General features: G+C 39.1%; 2 protein-coding genes across 2 annotated transcripts; both read right to left on the reverse strand.

The window, feature by feature from the left end:
* Positions 1-5770: 5770 nt before the first annotated feature.
* LOC125192928 (MFP1 attachment factor 1-like) lies at positions 5771-6456 on the reverse strand. The gene has a single exon (XM_048090605.2). It carries the CDS (start codon positions 6389-6391, stop codon positions 5936-5938), a length of 456 nt encoding a protein of 151 aa, XP_047946562.1. The 5' UTR covers positions 6392-6456; the 3' UTR covers positions 5771-5935.
* A 3489-nt stretch (positions 6457-9945) lies between these two features.
* On the reverse strand, positions 9946-12254 carry LOC125193477 (G2/mitotic-specific cyclin C13-1-like). The gene is made up of 6 exons (XM_048091271.2): positions 11613-12254; positions 11087-11319; positions 10820-11006; positions 10585-10734; positions 10358-10492; positions 9946-10265 (listed from the first exon to the last, which is right to left on the reverse strand). Exons 1-6 carry the CDS (start codon positions 11934-11936, stop codon positions 10203-10205), a joined length of 1092 nt encoding a protein of 363 aa, XP_047947228.1. The 5' UTR covers positions 11937-12254; the 3' UTR covers positions 9946-10202.
* Positions 12255-18170: the final 5916 nt, after the last annotated feature.

The raw sequence follows: 18170 nt of genomic DNA on the forward strand, positions 1-18170 counted from the left end.
TTATTATTTGTTCATTATTTAGCCAAATAAAGAAAAAAGTTTGAAGATTAATTTAAATAATTTCTATGAAAAAATATTGGCTCATTCGTGATTCGTTAAAAAATATTGGTGCATTCGTGATTCGTCCAATATTATCGATACTTAATTACTTGCTTGTAATGCTCTCTCATTTGTGTCACATTTCCAAATACCAACCATCTTATTTTTCACTATAATAAATATTCCCCACTATATACGTTGCTACTCACTTTTAAGTTTTAACTATTTTGTGGACTCTAATCTCATAACGCTAATTTTTTAAGATATTTATATGAATGAATTATGTATAACAGTAATAATAATATGATTAAAAAGTAATTTATTTTTGTTAAAAATAAAAACCAATAAACTGGAAGAAGTGATATTATAAAAGTATACTACAACATTTATTTGTGTGAAAAATTAAAAAAAAAAAACCCATAAATTTGGAAGAAGTTAAAAATATATAATTAAAATCAATTTATTTTTGTGAAAAAAATTAATTGCTATACCACATAACATTTACTATCTTAAATACTATACGAAATAAAGTTACATATAAAACATAACTGAAATCCCAAAATTATTGAAAAAGAAACAAAAAGATGAATAAAAAAACAAAAACAAGAAATAGAAGTATAAGAAAAAGAAAAAAGTAAACACACCTCGGAGCATCCACAACGCGGAGGGTCTAGCTCGTTCTGCATCGTGTGACATGCAAGCAGCAGTGGAACCAGGAATTTAAAGAAGCCGGTGCTGAAATTTAACAATAAAACAACACGACACCAACTCTCTTCTTATCTTCGAGAGTGGATAGCCAATTCTAGCCGTACTAGTTGTCCGCCATGACGTATCATAATTATCAATTTATGGGTGTGAAGCAAATATTAATAGTACTTATACTAGTACATACACAGACATAGATATTGTGATATTGTGAAAGTTTTACGAAATGGGAGTAAAATATACTACTCCCTTTGTTCCACTCTAAGTGGAGAATTTCATTTTCGACGCGAGATTTTATATAGTGTTATTTTGTGAGTTAAGTAGAGAGAATAAAGTACGAGAGAGGGAATAAAGTTTCTATTTTTAAAGTGGGATATTCCAAAAAGGAAAATGGTTCACTTAAAGTGAAGAGGGAGTATAAAATATAGATATAATGAATCAATATAAGAGGAGTATTATTATAATAAATTCCCAAATGGTCATCGAAAAAACATAAATATAGGATAATTTATTAAGAAAAAAATATATGTATATCCCATCCATTAAATCGACACTTGGTTTAAAGTATAAAAAGATAAAATTATAAAATGATTTCCCTTACTCTAACCATAGGATAAAGTTTTATAAATAAAAATATCCCCTACTCTATGACACTAATATCCACAAAATGTATTAAAAAATTAAAAGTTTGCAACTAGATAGGGTATTTCACTCTCTCTTCTCTTCCCAGTTCACCCTCTCCTTTCATTCCGGCAAGGATCTCCTCATCCACTTTTCCTACTCCACTCCTCATCCACCTCTAACAATGCAATAAAATAACCATCATCACTTATTAAAATTGGTTATAATTATAATATTATTTTATTGTATTGTGAGAGGTGGATGAGGAGTGGAATAGGAAAAGTAGATGAGGAGATCCTTACCGCACTCCCTCCCATCAAAGCCCTTCTCTCTCCCATTTTTAAGCTTCTATGTGAAAATGGCGGACACTCTCATTCTCTGTATAAACAGGCGGACGGCTTCCGCAAAACCCCCGTTCAAGCGGGGACTTGGCCTATGCTGGTTCCGCCGGTGCATTCAAGGGATGCATTGTGAGGGTGTTTGGAAATTGATTTTTTTTAAGTATGCGAACCTTGAATAAAAATGGCCTTTTTTAAGTAGAGAAAATTACATTTATAGTATCATTTGCAGTCATTGTTTTAAAATATCAACACGCATACATGAATTTTAATGTAATATTGTTGGAAGGAATTTTGTGCTTTTTGGACCCCTTTTTTTACCAAAATGCACTTCAACCATTACGAGTTATTTTTTGTCAAATTTCTTTACTTTTTATCCCCCTTTCCTCTCTCTTCTTTAGAATTAAATAATTTTAAAAAATCTATCATATTTCATATTCTATTATTAATTTAGATGGATATATTAGTATATTACACACCACATATGGTATATATAAATATAGAAGGGAGATAGAGCTAAAAAGTAAAGAATTTTGATAAAAGTAACTGCTAAAGGCATTTTTGTCCAATAAAAAAGTCATAAAAAGCAAAAAAACTTTCTGTAATGTCCTAGTGAGCGGAATGGATCACTTACAACTTTTCCTACTCCACCCCTCACAAACATAAGAAATAGGCGTACCATCATATTTTATGTTTGTGAGGGGTGGAGTAGGAAAAGTTGCAGGTGATCCCCATTGCCTAGTGAGAGCCTAGTGGTTGCCACATCAACATGTCCTATCTTTCTGCAATGGTGAAACCCTAATGGATGCCCTATCTCTTATCTATTTTTCATTTATTATTTTTTAATGTTGTTATTAATTACTAAAATACCAAAATATATTATATTAACCACCACAAATGCAAAAAAAAAATACATTAAACTAAATTACTAAATTAAAAATAAAAAATAAAAAAAATAAAAAAACCAAGCTAGTCATCTAAATCTAACCTCTGGCTCAAATTCTTGATCATCTTCTCAGTCCTCTATCGGGCTTTCGGATCGATTTCCTGACGAAGGCTGTTTTGGGCGTCAAGTATAAACCTATACTCAACCACCTCGCGAAAACCTCTGAACTCCTCGATCGTTGAGGCCATCAGCTGAGCAGATAGAGGAGGCGCAGCCTGTGGGGGAGCCGATCCAGACGCGGCCACCTTCGCCTTCCCTTTGGCCTGGGCTTTGGCAACCTTGGTGCCAATGGGACGTCTAAAAGACGTAGGCGTGCCGGAACTCCCTTCCGGCTCAGCGTTCAGATTCCCAGGAGATGGGCCGCTGCTGGTGTAACCGCCAGTGGCGGTGTTCTTCGTCCGCTTCGCAGCCGAGGATCCAACCGGTATCCTCCGTTGAACTTCGTCTTGTCCTTCAAGATCAGCCAAACACTGTACAGCTTGAACTGCCCGAACCGCGAATGGTACTCGAACATCGACTTGTTGAGGACATCCTCCATGCTCTACCGCTAGCCCTTGCGTCCCTACTCCTGTTGTAGATATAGCAGAAGTTGTTGACGTGGAGCTTGATCTGATCCTAACACTTGCGCAACTGAACCTTGGTCCGTAAACGCCCAACTCAGTTTCACCTTGTTGTAGCGTGCCTCAATGTGATCCCACATCCTGGCCGAAGTCTGGTTGTTGGAGGATATCAAATCCTCCGATATATCAACCCAACACTGAACCACCTTCACGTACTCCTCCAACTCGTAGTCAGTACGCCCTGTTGCGTACTCTTTGTTGGGATCGTCGGATGGGAGTGGGACTGGGACCGATGGCGCCTTTTCCTTCTGCGTCATCTTCTTCCTCCTCCTCGGCGGCTCAGGGGCAGGAGGTTGCCCACAACTAGGCTCCATGTCCTCAACCCGATACGCGTCGGTGTCGAAGAACAGATCGAACTCAGAGTCTGAAACGAAAGTGGATCCTACAGATCCAGACGTCTCAACCCGGTTGTCTTCGTGACCAGGCCACCCGGCGCCACCACCGCCTCCGCCGCCGCCAAACATCGGCATATCATCATCGAAACTATGAGGGTTTGGAAATTGGCTCGGATCCATTCTTGAAAGAGTGAAAATGAGAATAGAGAATAGAAAGTGAGAGGAGTGGAAAGTATTTGTGTGTGAAAAGTGAAGAGAAAGTTGGGTATTTATAGTGGTTTAATTAGGGTTTAAAGAATTAAAAATAAAAAATTTAAAAAAAAAGGAAAAAACGCCCGCTCGGGCTCGAGCGTCGGGCTAGAATGGATGCCCGATCTCACGCCCGATGGATCGGGCGAGAGATCGGTCGATCGTCGTCGGGCGCGCCCGACGACGCCCGAGCCCGACCTCGAGCGATCGGGCGTGGGATCGGGACCCATTGTGGATGCTCTTAGATTAAAGTTTAGATATGTGTAGCGATAATTTTAAAGAATAGGAGCCACAAATAATTTATATTAATAAAATCCATGGACTAAAACTGTATAAAAGACGAATAAAGGTTGTGTTTTGAAGACGATATAATAAAAGAAATAAAATAAAATGAAAAGAAAAAACATTCAAAAATTGTTGCAAAAGCATGCCAAAAATTTACGCCCACCCGTGTTGTGGGTGCTGAGAACCGCGTGCCACAGGCACGTGTAGAGGTAATGCCGATGGGGTTCCGTCTCTCTAGGTAAATATCGAATTCAATTTGCCCAAGTTTTTGGAGCCTAATTTGCCCGAGTATAAGTATTAGATACTTTGTTAAAATCGTACATATTTTTAATGCAAATTGGTGCAAGGGTTATTAGTCTAAGCCCATTTAAGAAAATCTTAGAAGCGGGATAGACCTAATCATTGATAGCTAAAGTTACTTTAAAGACACTAAAATAGAATTAAATTCAGTAATTTACTTCTTGAATTGCACTCTAAGCTATAACACCACTCTTCAACAGAAGATTGGTACAAGAAAACCACCTTCTAAGTTAAGAAAGAGGCAATTAAGTTGTGCTAGTTAGAATTTTAGACTCTATATCACAGTCAGTATTGATTATCTAAACCCTGCTGTCAAAGGTCACAGACTCACAGGCAAACATATCTGTGCACTGTGCCCGTCTCACCTTTCATAGACACAATAAATTTAACTAATTTCCTACACTCGGTCCATCAACCAAGACTGGGAGGCGATTACACTCGACTTTACAGTTTACAGTCAACAATATTCACTATTTCTCATTCTTCTATGCCATTTTTAAGTCCTACTGGCCAAATGCAGGTTATGAATCAATCCACCACACTTCTGAATCATCTAAACTATGCCCGTTACTTAAATAGGATATGGCTCCCTATGATAGTCTTGCTGAGAAAGGAGTAAACTTTAAGTGAAGGCTTAGAATATTTTCAGCTTGCCAAACAAAGAAGAAAGTATAACACATCTTGCTCTAATAAAGGCATTTTACTCGCTAAAGAGTCACAACGACAACGGTAAGTTTTTAAATACAAGTCACTAATCCACCTGAACCACAGCCCACTACCTCAGTTTAAAGTTAACAAGCGACCCAACTTAATGCGTACTCAGACATGAACTAAGACCAAATGCAAAGGCCAGTATCACCCTACACAGTTAACCAGACTAGCTAACTACAATGTACTGTATAACAAGATGAAGTTTTTGGATGGATGGGTTTGACAGCCAATCCATCCAACGGATTAGATAAACGGGCAGATCACTCCTCACAAGAATTAGTACTATAATATAGATTCAACATGATATCAGGTCAGGGTCCCTCCACATACATATGCATTTGGAACTTATTCACTGCAAATGCACAAGTGACAGGCACCAATGAGGTGAATAATTATGCACCGCTAATGCCATGGCCTACAATGCCAAAGAAACAATCTTTACAGCTATATGCAATGATTAAACAAATTCGTACTCAAACTCAGAGCTACACAAGACAAGTTGCAGTCCATTACACTACCAATTATCAACAATTAGCATCATCACTTCAACAGATTTCTAGAATAATATGGAAATGCTAGTTTAATTAAAGCACAAAATAAAAAATCAAGAGGCAATTGTGATAAAGAGCTAAATAACCTAATAGTAATATATTTAAGAACAAGGCATCCACATAACAGCAATACCAAGTAGATCCCCAATCTCAACATAAAAATACATCGGCATGATATCACTAGCAAAATTAGAAAATAGAAATCAAAGCGAAAATTTAACAATATTTCGATTACTCATTCATCATCGGCAATAGACTCGGTTTTCTCACTCTGCGGCGGCGCGGTTGACCCTGCATCCTCCTCCTCCGCCTTGTGCGGCTCGTCGGTCTCCGTCGCAGTCTCCGGAGCGGGCGCCGACTCTCCAGATCTGGCCTTTACAGTTTCAAGCATCCGCTTGCTAATTTCCTTGGAATAGACCTGCAAAATCTCGATCCCGTCTTCATCAGTGGACGCCGCTTTTCCGGCGACCTCGAAGGCCTCCTGCTCGATGAGCTTGGCGGCTTCAACCGCTTCGTCGCGCGAAACGGTGCCGTAGCGCTTGGAGAGAATGGATGGGGAGGAGAGGGTCTCAATGAGGCGGTTCTTGACGGCCTCGCGCGTGCGGTCAGTAGGTGGCCAGATGCTGAAGGAAACGTTGGAGTATTTGTCGGAGGCGGTGGCATTGGGCGGCGATTGCTCGGTTTCGGCCATGGCGATGAGGGCTGCTGAGGGCGGAAGATCTTGATTTTGATTTGGGGATTCAATTTTGTCTCACATAATATAAGCTTTTTACTCCAGTAATAAATCCTCCGATAATACTAAAATATGTAAAGAAAAATGTAATATCCGGTGACGCCCTTCCCACTAGGACTTCCCACAAAAACTTCCTGCCACGTTATCACTAGACTTTCCATTCCACTGCCACATCACTAGAACTTCTCCCTGCACTGGGACTTCCCACTAGGACTTCCCGCAATAAAATTAAATTCACAATTAAAATTAAAATTTACGGAATTAAAATTTCGGCACGAATACGAACGGGGAAATGCGAATATTTCATTGAAAAAACATACATTATTCAGAAAAAAAAAATTACATAGTAGATAATAAAAAATTAACCACATCAACGTCGATCCCCCCGCATCCAAACCTCTTTGATGATATCCTCCTGAAGTCGAATATGGGCATCTCTTTGCCGCATGTCGGCAAATGCGCGCAACCGCTCAACCTCTCCATGAGGTACCCCCATGTACACATTCGCGCTGATCACGCCGTGGCTTGGACCGGCACCCGTATCATCTTCGTTGGTCCACTGAATCAGTTCATCACCTTCACTTTCGACAATCATGTTGTGCAAAATGATACATGCGTACATGATGTCGCCGATGTTGGGAATATACCACATCCGTGAAGGACCCATCACCATCGCCAATCGACTTTGGAGCACACCAAATGTCCGCTCAACATCCTTGCGCGCTGCCTCCTGACGGCTCGCAAAGTAGGACTTCTTTGGTCTGGTCGCATGCTTGATCGTCTTCACAAAGACGGGCCAGTTTGGATATATCCCATCCACCAAATAGTATCACATATTGTGCTGGTTGCCGTTGGCGACGAAACTGATGGCGGGACCAATGCCATTGCACTGATCGTTGAACATGAGCGACGACTGGAGGACGTTGAGGTCGTTGTTCGACCCGGCGACTCCAAAATAAGCATGCCATATCCACAGCCGTTAGTCAGCTACAACTTCAAGGATCATCGGGGGATGCTTGGCTTTGAAGCCGGAAGTGTGGATCCCTTTCCAGGCGGCGGGGTAGTTCTTCCACTCCCAATGCATACAATCTATGCTGCCAAACATCCCAGGGAACCCATGCATATTTATCAGCTGCTGGCAGTTTTGGAGGCTCGGACTCCAAAGATAGCGATCCCCGAATATCTCTCTAACGTCCGCGCAAAAATTCTGCAGACACTCGACGGCTAACGACTCGCCAATGTGGAGGTACTCGTCGAACATGTCGGTCGGGCCACCGTACGCCAGTTGCCTGATTGCGGCAGTGCACTTCTGTAAGGGCGTGTGTCCGGGTTTGCCAGCCGCATCCTCTCTAATCCTGAAATACTCGTATCTTCTCTCTAAAGCACCCACGATATGCATAAACAAAAGACGATGCATCCTAAAACGTCGCCGGAATAAGGAATCCCCAAAACGCGGCTGCGGAGCGAAGTAGTCCTGATACAACCGAATATGTGCAGCAATGTGGTCCCGGGGTACATGACGTCGGCGATGGATCGGCCGAGGTACCGCTGCCTGCTGCCGCCGCTGCTGCCTCTGCCGTAGCAATCGATCAATCGCCCCTTCCACAGCGAGATCCAATTAATTATCACTATCACTAGCGCCCCAGCCACTACCACCCGCACGACTACTAGTCATTCTAGATATACTTGAAAATAGAGTTTAGAGAGAGAAACTTGTCAACACAAGTGGTGTGAATGAAATGAAGTTCAACGAGCCGTATTTATAGAGTTTAAAAATAAAAATAAAATAAAATTAATTTTCGGTCGGACGTCCGACCTCGACGTCCTACCCACGCCACGGTGGCGGACTTCCGCCCGTCGGCCGGATATCCGAGCCCATCCGACGGGCGCACGGGACGTCCGTGTCCTAGTATTTCGTTCACTACGGCGGACGTCCGGTCGGACATCCGCGACGTCCTACAGCGACGTCCGCCGTTGGAGATGCTCTTAGAGCATCTCCGGTGGCGCCCTTCCCACTAGGACTTTCACAAAAACCTCCTACCACGTCACTAGGACTTCTCATCCCACTGCACAATGTAGGACTTCCACTAGAACTTCCCGCAATAAAATAAAATCACAATTATTCAATTTATACGTTTCAAATTTACGAAATTTAACTAGCCGTATATAGGGATGTCAATGTAACCCGCAGCCCGTGGGCTGGCCCGAATAGCCCGCCAATTTTACAGGGTTAGGGCTGAAAAATTCTAGCCCGATAAAATTACAGTCCGATTAGTCCGCACCCGATTAACCCGTAACTCGTTAGGGCCAAATCTGAAAACCCGATGGACTGGCCCGAAAACCCGATAAAATTTCTATCGTTCTATTTGTTTGACTCTAATTCGACACTTCATTGGTTATTTTATAATATAGATTACTAAAAAAATAACTTTCAATTTTATATATTAAATATATAAATTATATATTAAATTTTTATTAACATAATAATAGATATATAAATTAGAAACTTCAAATTCACTAAAAAATATATTTAAATTTCTAAAACATGCTTTCAAATTTCTTGATGTTTTTGTTTTTTTTGCATAAATCTCAAATATTAGTGTTTGATCATGTTTATGTTTGAGTTTAAAGCATGTATCTCAAATTTATCATAATTAAATATTATACATTTTATAAATATAACTAATTTTTACCATTATTTATTCGATTGAACGCATGTTAATTTTATAGGTAGCAACCCGATTAGCCCGTTGGGCTAGCCCGAAACCCGAGCTTTTAGGGTTAGGGTTGAACTTTTATAACCCGAAAAAATCACAGCCCGGTTAGCCCGCACCCGATTGACCCGTAACCCGAATAGGATTGGCCCGAAACCCGGTGGGCTGACCCGATTGACATCCCTAGCCGTATATATAGAGTCGTATTTATAGAGTTTTTTTTTAAAATAAATTAAATTTTAACTCCGACGTCCGACCTGGACGTCCGACCTTTTGCTCCACAATGGCGGACGTCGGGTAGGACTTCCGCGACGTTCTACCGCAACGTCTGCCGTTGGAGATGCTCTTACAAATAAATCATTTTGTTAAAAAAAAATGGGATTTTGGACCTTTATTTTGAAATAGTAAGAAAATTATGAGAAGACAGCAATTCCAAACATTGGAGGTTTGGACTCTCTATTTCACTTGTTCCTACTATTATGATTATACTATAATCATTACCCAAGCCCAATGCAATACAATAGTGTATTTGTTTGTAAAAACACACATCAAACTCTTGATCTACAAGTTATGGGAAAATATTTTACTAGTACTAGCTATGTTTCGGCACGAAAGTTCATAAATTTGAAATCGATTGAATCATTGAACAATGTGTGGAGATGGTTTTGCTTATTTAACTATTTAAAATTCAAACTTAACATTCCATATTCTGAATCTGCAGCTAGTCAGCTACTACTGCTCTCAAGTCTCAATCTATTCTTTATTGAAAATAAAAATACCAAAAAATTGAATACAAGATCATCACAAGAAATATCAATACGAATTCAAGAGACAAAGTCTTACATCTTTCCAATATACCAAGCCTAGATCAAAAATCCTAAGCAGAGCAACAAAAAAAGCTCCATACTTCTACTGATAAGAGAACATGCTGAAGCCTACCTTGTTAGCACTGTCACTAATTTCACTAAATACAAAACTAATCACTGATGAAAATTCTAGGTCTTTTATGTACACTTCTTTGATGTTCAAGGCTTCAAGACTTGTGGTAAGCTTTTTTACTGGTGGAAAAAGGACTCTGGGATTTCTGCAGGCGAGGACAACACCGACACACATTTGAACTGTTAAGAGAAGGTAATTTACAGAGTTAGTCTTAGAATCCAATCCAAAAAACACGTAGTGATGAGTCTGGTGACTGATTAGATGTACAAACCTTGTGATGATTGTATTTCTCCCTTATGGCAACCAAAGAGCCCCCTCGTTTGCTCAATTGCAGATCATGAAGGATGGTAACGCATTCTTTAAGATCCGCAGCTTTGTATCCTGAACTAGATTCTAGTTCCACATTCTGTAGAAAGAAAATCACACAATTAGCTTAGAGAATGATCAGATCAATCAGATCAGTTGAAGAACTCCAAAAAAAGTGTTGGTCATTCGTACCCATGGACTTTGTTCTGGCTGAAGTGTAAACCTTGCTAGGAACATGACTGATGCAGCCACCATAGAAGGCAAGAACTTTACACATCCATAATCCAGCAAACTCAACTCTGCTATATAATAAGCCAAGAACTCTAGTTGCAAGTTCAATGTCTGCAAAAGATTGAGCATACATTAGAATCACTTATCTTCAATAATGAATCTATATTGGTAAATAGATGAACACATTGAAGCTTACATCACTATGTTCTTGAGAGATTCTGGTGAATTTTCTAAGAAATGCCTTCACTGTGGGATTTCCCATTTCAAACCGGAGGGACTTAAGCACATCAGCCTCCATTTTCACCACATCTTCCTTCGAGTATGTATTATCTGTTATGTAACAAAAGTCATCCACATGTGGAGGAGTAATCTCTTCATATTTCCTGCAGTGATGCAAAACACATTCAACATTTGCTACTTGAAAAACATAGATCTGAATCAAGAGCAACAGTATGCCACTTACGAGGCAATGAGCATTGAAGAAACGCCGAGCAGCTGAAGCTTTTGTCTGTTAAGAGCATTGCACGACAAGAATCTGTCAATGTAGGACACAGTGAGATACAATGTATCCGGCAGAAGCTTGTATTCCTCAGCCACCTCAACCAACCAATCAATCAAAACCCCTCTCATGTTTGCAGTTAAGTCTTTCTGAATTTTCTCTAAGTAATCCGACAACGGTCTCCTCTTAGCCTCCATCTGAATTAAACATCATATTAGCTTAAAGCCACAGAATTGAAATTGATTTAAACAGATCTATGGAATTACTAAGAGAATCACTTCATCAAACAAATCAACCCTATATCATTTCTCATATCAATGGCGCAGAAAGCCCTAAATCCCTAATCAAATTGACAGGTAAATAGAGAACTAGACCTTATAATGTATCACAAATCGGAATATAGTAAGGAATCAGAACCAGATTCGTATTAACATCTCTCATTTACAAAGCGAAAATTGAACAAATACAAACTAAATTAATCAGTACTGACCTCCATACTGTGAAGATATTCATAGATATCGGAAGCGTAAGCTCCACACATCTGCGGATCATCAGATTTCCCGTCCAAATCAATGGCGGGATCGGTCTCAGTCTTCGCCTCCTTAGCTTCCCCTAGTTTCAAATTCCTCCGGGCTTTGCCTTTCGGCTTATCATTCACAGCACGAACATTCTGATCGCGAGAAGACAAGACATTCTGAATCTCGCCCAACACAACCCTCTTCTTCTTGCTATTCTCGGCGACCATTGTATCATCGGCAGCTCTCTTCCTCGCAGCCAAGCGCGTGACCCTCCTGGTGTTCCCTTGGTCCGCCATTGCAGGATGCGGAAATGGAGGGGCGAGGAAAAACTAGAGAGGGGAGAGAGAGAGCTCAGGAGAATAATGGGAGGTGAGATGTTGTTGGTGAGAGATAGCAAATAGGATTGAGTATATAAGGTGGAAATGGGAATGCCGCCATTGATGCGGAGGTTTGAATTTGGTTAGAGCGAGCGGGGGCGCTCTTGTGAAGAAATCTTGACTGAAAAGTTGAAATTTGGAGATTTGGGTATTTGGGGATTTTGGGGGGAGAGGTGGAATTTTGAGAGAGAGGCGTAAAATGTTTTGAAAATGTTGAAGCGGAGAGAATTCTTAGGTTTCCTGTTTTCCCGGTTGTGTTTGATTACTATCCTAAAAAGTCATGATTTAAATATTTGAATAATCCGAATGTGGGAATATTTGATTGGATTTTATATTCTTAATTTTATAACGGAACTCCAATAATGGATCCTTTACACCTTGTCACATCTCAAATATTTTTATTTAGGAATATTGGTCATTAATCATCTACTGTCTCTTAACCTCTTAACCGTTATAATACCGTCCATCTCTTTACTATTCATGGTCTCATTGTACTTTTCTCCTCATCTCGTAACCAAGAGACATCACTTGCATCCCTCCATCTCTTAATCATCTCATGTCTTAACTATTCATTCAATTTCATTTTTTATTTTTATTTCCAACAAATTCAATTAATAAAAACACAATTCATTAAATAAAATAAAATTACAATTTAAAATTAAAAAAATAAAATATACACATAATTAAAATCCTAAAATAATAAAAAAGACATAATTTAAAATACAATTTAAAATCCTAAAAATAGATAAAAAAACTACTCCGCCGGCGAATCATCCCGCAAAGGCGGTGGGGGCGTAATACCAAGTTGTCCCGCTAGATACACAATGTCATTATGATGGGCTTGAAATTGGATAGGCGTCATGCGTGAAGTGTCCGCCATCGTGGTGGTGAAGTACGTGGACATTAGGGTGTTCGGCAGCCCTTGGGAGCCGGCCTGCCTTGATTCGCTTCGGCCCCTCCCCCTCCCTCTAACCGCCTTCGCCGCCTTGGTCCCTTGCAGCCGACGTCATGTATCGGAGGAGCCTCTTACATCGGCTGTCGGGCCCCAAACCTCTTCTGAGGTGTTGCCTCCTCTGACTATGTGTTCACGTTAGGAGTTGAAAACTGAGTCTTGAAGGAGTGTGATTACATCACAGGCTCTATCATGATAATTACAAGTGTGGTTTCATAGGAAACTGCTAAGGTAGATGTTCATCTCAGTTACTTTCTAATAGCTTTGACCGTGATTCCGAGTATGCCTATGAGTATTATATTTTATTATGGTTACTCTAGACATGTGTCTAACTCGAGGGAAACACGATCTGATAAAGCTAAGCAATCATATAGAGAGGAAGTATGAAATTAATTAAGGAAAAAGTGCGCAGCGTGACATTATGGTTACCAAGATATCATCAGAGAACAACCTGACAGAATTATTCACAAAATGCCTGTATGGCAACATGTTTTACACATGAGGTGAAAAGTATGGTAGTTCGATATATCATGGTCTGAGACCTGCTTAGAGTATAAGTGGGAGAGTTTTGGCAGTGGGTATACTCGAAAGCATGATTTTGAGTATAAGTGGGAGATTGTTAGGATTGGTATACTGAAAAGCATATTTCGAGCATGTTGCACGGATAGAATTGCTTGTATACAATAAATTCTACAATCCACTTTTAACCCAAGGCGAGAAGAAGTAATTTTATCGCATTGATGTTTGCTTGTGCATTTATAAGATGTTTCTCAAACATTTAAATGTATAAGAAGCAAATAAGTCTAATTCTTCTACATAGTAGACTGGTCGTGAACAACGTTCACAGAAGGTGACGCAGTCGGTTCTTTGTAGAAGAGAAATAGAATTTCACAACCTAGATAGGCTTTGGCTACCTATCGTGAAAGGTTGCAGTGTCACTCCGCATGTTTCCATACTTTAGGAAATAAACGACACTGATGTGGTATAGCACTGAAGGATCTAACAGTGAGATAAGTCTTTCTTGCTATTTACTGAAAGACGAGGTCTCGGTGATTGTTATTTCTTAATCATTGTTGACATAACATTGAGCATACGATATTGATTATGCACTACTTTGATTTATCAAATGGTGCGGATTTTTTTTGCTATCCAAGAATCCTGATATCTTGGATAGTGGTGATCAATGTCTAGAGGTGCTAGTATTGTTATTGCAATGAATCGTGTGCTGGGTGAGTCCAGTTTGTAATATCCTCAAGAGGTGTTCGGAAAAGGTTTTATTATTCAGAAACCCGGCCGGTTGGAATTTATTCCAGAATAATAAATAAAGATTTTGAACTAGACAACTCTTGGAAAAATATATTAATTAATTAAAGTCAAATAGCAGACTTAAATTGATTAATGGATATTTATATCTTTAACATGGGAAATAATAAATTAAAGAGGTAAAAGCCCGGATTACTCGTAATTTGGGATTGGACGGGCAGTCAATATTATTATACTATAGTGGATGATAATAATATTCTGTTTGGACTTGTATTAAATTGGGACTCAATTTAATTAGTAAAAGTCCAACAGGTTTGGCCCAAGTCCAACCTCCATGGATCCCTAATCTGGCCCATCATAACTCAATATAAAAGGAGATTAGAAAGGAGATTTAATGTGATTTAACACATAAATTTTCGTGCTCCCCTCTGGGAGTGGACGAAAAGTCAGTTTTCTCAAAAACTGATATTCTGTCTTCTTTCTATTCAAGCCCTTTTCGATTCTGACAAGCTTTGTCCACCCAAAGGTCATTATCTGAGTTCGGGATACAGATTAGAAGATTTGTGGTCGAGTACGAAGATCTTCATGTGGAGAAGGAGCAAGCAATCGTCGATTCTTTGGAGAATCAGATCGGTAACCCTAATCCGTAGAATATCATGAATTAGGGTTTAATTCCTTAAAGCATGATTTATGTGCGTTCTTGTATGCATTTTTGATTGTTTAACATGTGGTTAATTGATCCCATAATCAGTCAAATAGATCTGGATGCATGATTTATTTGTTTATGCATGACTTCCGCTGTGCAAGGGGCACCAAACCCCAGCAGAACAGAGTCATTGTCTCCTTGCGGCTGTATGGATGACGACCTAGATCCTCCTCGTCCTCCTTGTCCTCCACGGCATCGAATTCGTGACCCCCGGAGCTTCCACCGCCTCGTCCTCCTCCGTCTCCTCCTCTTCTAGCTCCTATCAGAAGGTTTTCCGAAGTGTGTTCATCTGGAAAAATTTTCCTAATTTGGGATAATCCCTGCGTTTGCCCATACCTCGGGGCAGAGGGACGATAGTATGCATCCACATCAAAATATGGTGTTTGGTACGCCGCCGGCGTCGACGACCCTTGGGTGCCCGGCGATGAATCGGAACCGGAACCACCCAAAACATTGTACATGCCCCCCGTCGCCAAACGCGTTCAAGTCAAAGCCGTTAGAGTTTCCGTCACCGAACATTTTTACAGAAATTGGAGATGAAAGAGAGATGATTTGAGAAGAATAATAGATATGTGTTTGTGTGTAGAATGAGAATGAAAGAGGATAGGAGTATTTATAGAATAAAAAAAGAAATAAAATTATTACCGTTACAATGGTAATATTACCGTTTTATTAAAAAAAATCTAAAAATCGAATTTAAAAAAAAAATGCGTCAGCATGATGACGCCCACTCGCGGGCCTGCGAGTGGGCGTCACGCCTAGCGCCAACGCTCGCCAGCTGCATCTCCCGGGCGAGACACGGAACGAGACAACGACGAGATGGAGAGGCTTGCATCGCTATCTCGATGCGGTCTCGTCTCCCCCGAGACCGAGCCCGCATCGAGACGCGATGTGGATGCTCTTAAAATCATGATTTTTAATCAAAATTTGATATTTTTCATGACTTATTAGATTTAATTCAATATGAATAAATATATTTATTGTATTTTAAAATTTATGTGAATTTGTACATAGTCAGGTTAAATCATAAAAATAAAACATTGATATATCAAAATGAAAACAATAAGCATTCTAACCAAATCCAATTTGAAAGACAAAATTTACAAATATCTCAATTCGCAATATCTTTTAAAATTTGATAATTTTACAAGATATCATAGTTCAATAGAGTATAATTTAAAATATTTTTCTGCTAAAACAACTAAGAATTACAAAGAAAAAAATGATAGAACTAGAGAAATTCACAAAATAATATTACTATGATTGAAATTGTTTATTGGGAAAAAATAAAATATCTCAAAGTTTGTGTATTTAAATTGGAAAGATGTAAAGTTTTGGAAAAAATAAGAAAATGTAGAAAGTTAGTATACTTGCAAGCTAATAATATGTCATATGGATTTGACATCTTTCACCATATAGGTGGCAATGTGCCAAGTGTGCTACATAGCAACTTTGATTTGGGTGGAATTATTTGTTGGATGAAAATCAGAAAATGTTAGAAAAAATTTATGTGATGAATGAGATATTAAAGTACGATTTTTGGAAGAGTTAGAGGATAAAGAAAATGAAAAAAATAAAACAATGATAAAACAATATTTGGAGAAGTGGAAATTTTATTAATTGTTTAATTAATATTTTATTAAAAAAATTCAACGTTTATAAACAACGCCACTCCGGCGAATGGGGTTCACAAAACAACGTAGCGCGCCAGAGAGGAGACGCTGGATCGTTCATTCCCCCGCGCGAAGCTCTTTGGGACGAGACTCGTGCAACAATGTATCTGTTGGAACTGGCAGCAGAAGCGGGCGCGTAAATAACAATCACATAATAATCAGATCTATTTAGCAGATTATTTAGACAAAACCTATTCGCGTAATTATCACTCGTATCATGCTCATAACTTGAATTAATCATGCTTTAAGAATAATGAAATCTAAAACATGCTTTTCTACGGAGCAGAAAAATACCTAATTAATTCTCCAAAGAATTGAAGATGGCTAGCTTCTTCTCCACGTGATGCTTTGAGTACTAGACCACAAATCTTCTCTCTGGTTCTCGAACTGTATCCCAATATCAGTGTGGGCTGATCTTACTGGAATACTAGGACTTAAATAAAGAAGAAAGAAGAAATCCTTTTTGGAATAGGAGAGGAATTCGAAAATCTCCTCAGCCGGGAAGGGGAATTTTCGAAAATTACAATAATAAAAATTGTGTTTTTCTGTCTCCTTTATTCTCCTATTTATATTAAGTTCCTTTTGGGCCCAGACAGGGATCTATGGAAGGTTTTGGATATGGGCTCATCCAATTTACTTTTTACTAATTAAATTGAACCCACAATTTAATATAAGTTATAATTGGAATATTACGAGCAGCCACTACAGAAGTAATATTGAACTCTCCCCATCCAAATCCGAAATTACAAGTAATCCGGGTTTCCGTTCATCTTTCATTTCCCGCGCTTAAGATAAAAATGTCCATTAATTAATTAATATTTGCTATAGACTTAATTGATTAACTTCTTATTAATTCCAAGAGTGGACTTAGCATGAAACGCTTATTTATTATTCATAGAGTAATCACACTCCAACTAGCTAGGTTCCGAATAATAAAACCTTGTTTCGCGCTCCTCTTGAGAGGACATTATCAAACGAGACTCAGCTCGCGCACGATTCAATATAATAGCAATCCTAGCACCGCTAGATATTGATCACCACTACCCAATATATCAGGATAATTGGGTTATGAAAAACCCGCACTATTTGATAAGTCAAAGCAGTGCATAATCAATACCGTATGCTCAATGCTAACCTACATTGACTAAGAAATAAATATTTATCAAGACCTCGCTTTTCAGTAGATAGCCTAAGGCAAGTCTTGCTGTTAGATCCGTTCAGTGCTATACCACACCAATGTCATCTTATTTCAGTAAGGCTTAGAATATGCGGACTGACATTGCAACCTTTCTCGTTGGATAGTCAAATTCCAACTAGGTTGTGAAATTCATCTTTTTCTTTGTTTAGAACTGACCGTATTACCTTAAAGTGGACGACGCCCACAACCGGTCTACTAAAACAAAGACTTAGACTTTGTTAGGTTAACTTAAGCATTTAAACATGCATTAACATCCATTAAATGTAAAACATAACAACATTATGACAAAAAATAATCTGTTTTATTTATTGGAAAATAAAATAAGAGTTTTACAGTATTCAATCACTCGAAACATGATTTC

Source organism: Salvia hispanica, chromosome 4 (assembly GCF_029641045.1).
Source record: "Salvia hispanica isolate PSC_SH4W2 chromosome 4, Shi_PSC_v1, whole genome shotgun sequence".
NCBI classification, from domain to species: domain Eukaryota; kingdom Viridiplantae; phylum Streptophyta; class Magnoliopsida; order Lamiales; family Lamiaceae; genus Salvia; species Salvia hispanica.

Coding starts and splice junctions, on each gene's coding strand:
- LOC125192928 (XM_048090605.2), bottom strand. CDS start 6,391: ATGGCCGAAACCGAGCAATCGCCGCCCAATGCCACCGCCTCCGACAAA.
- LOC125193477 (XM_048091271.2), bottom strand. CDS start 11,936: ATGGCGGACCAAGGGAACACCAGGAGGGTCACGCGCTTGGCTGCGAGG. Junction 11,320..11,612: donor AATATCTTCACAGTATGGAG/GTCAGTACTGAT, acceptor TGTTTAATTCAG/ATGGAGGCTAAGAGGAGACC. Junction 11,007..11,086: donor TCTTCAATGCTCATTGCCTC/GTAAGTGGCATA, acceptor GCATCACTGCAG/GAAATATGAAGAGATTACTC.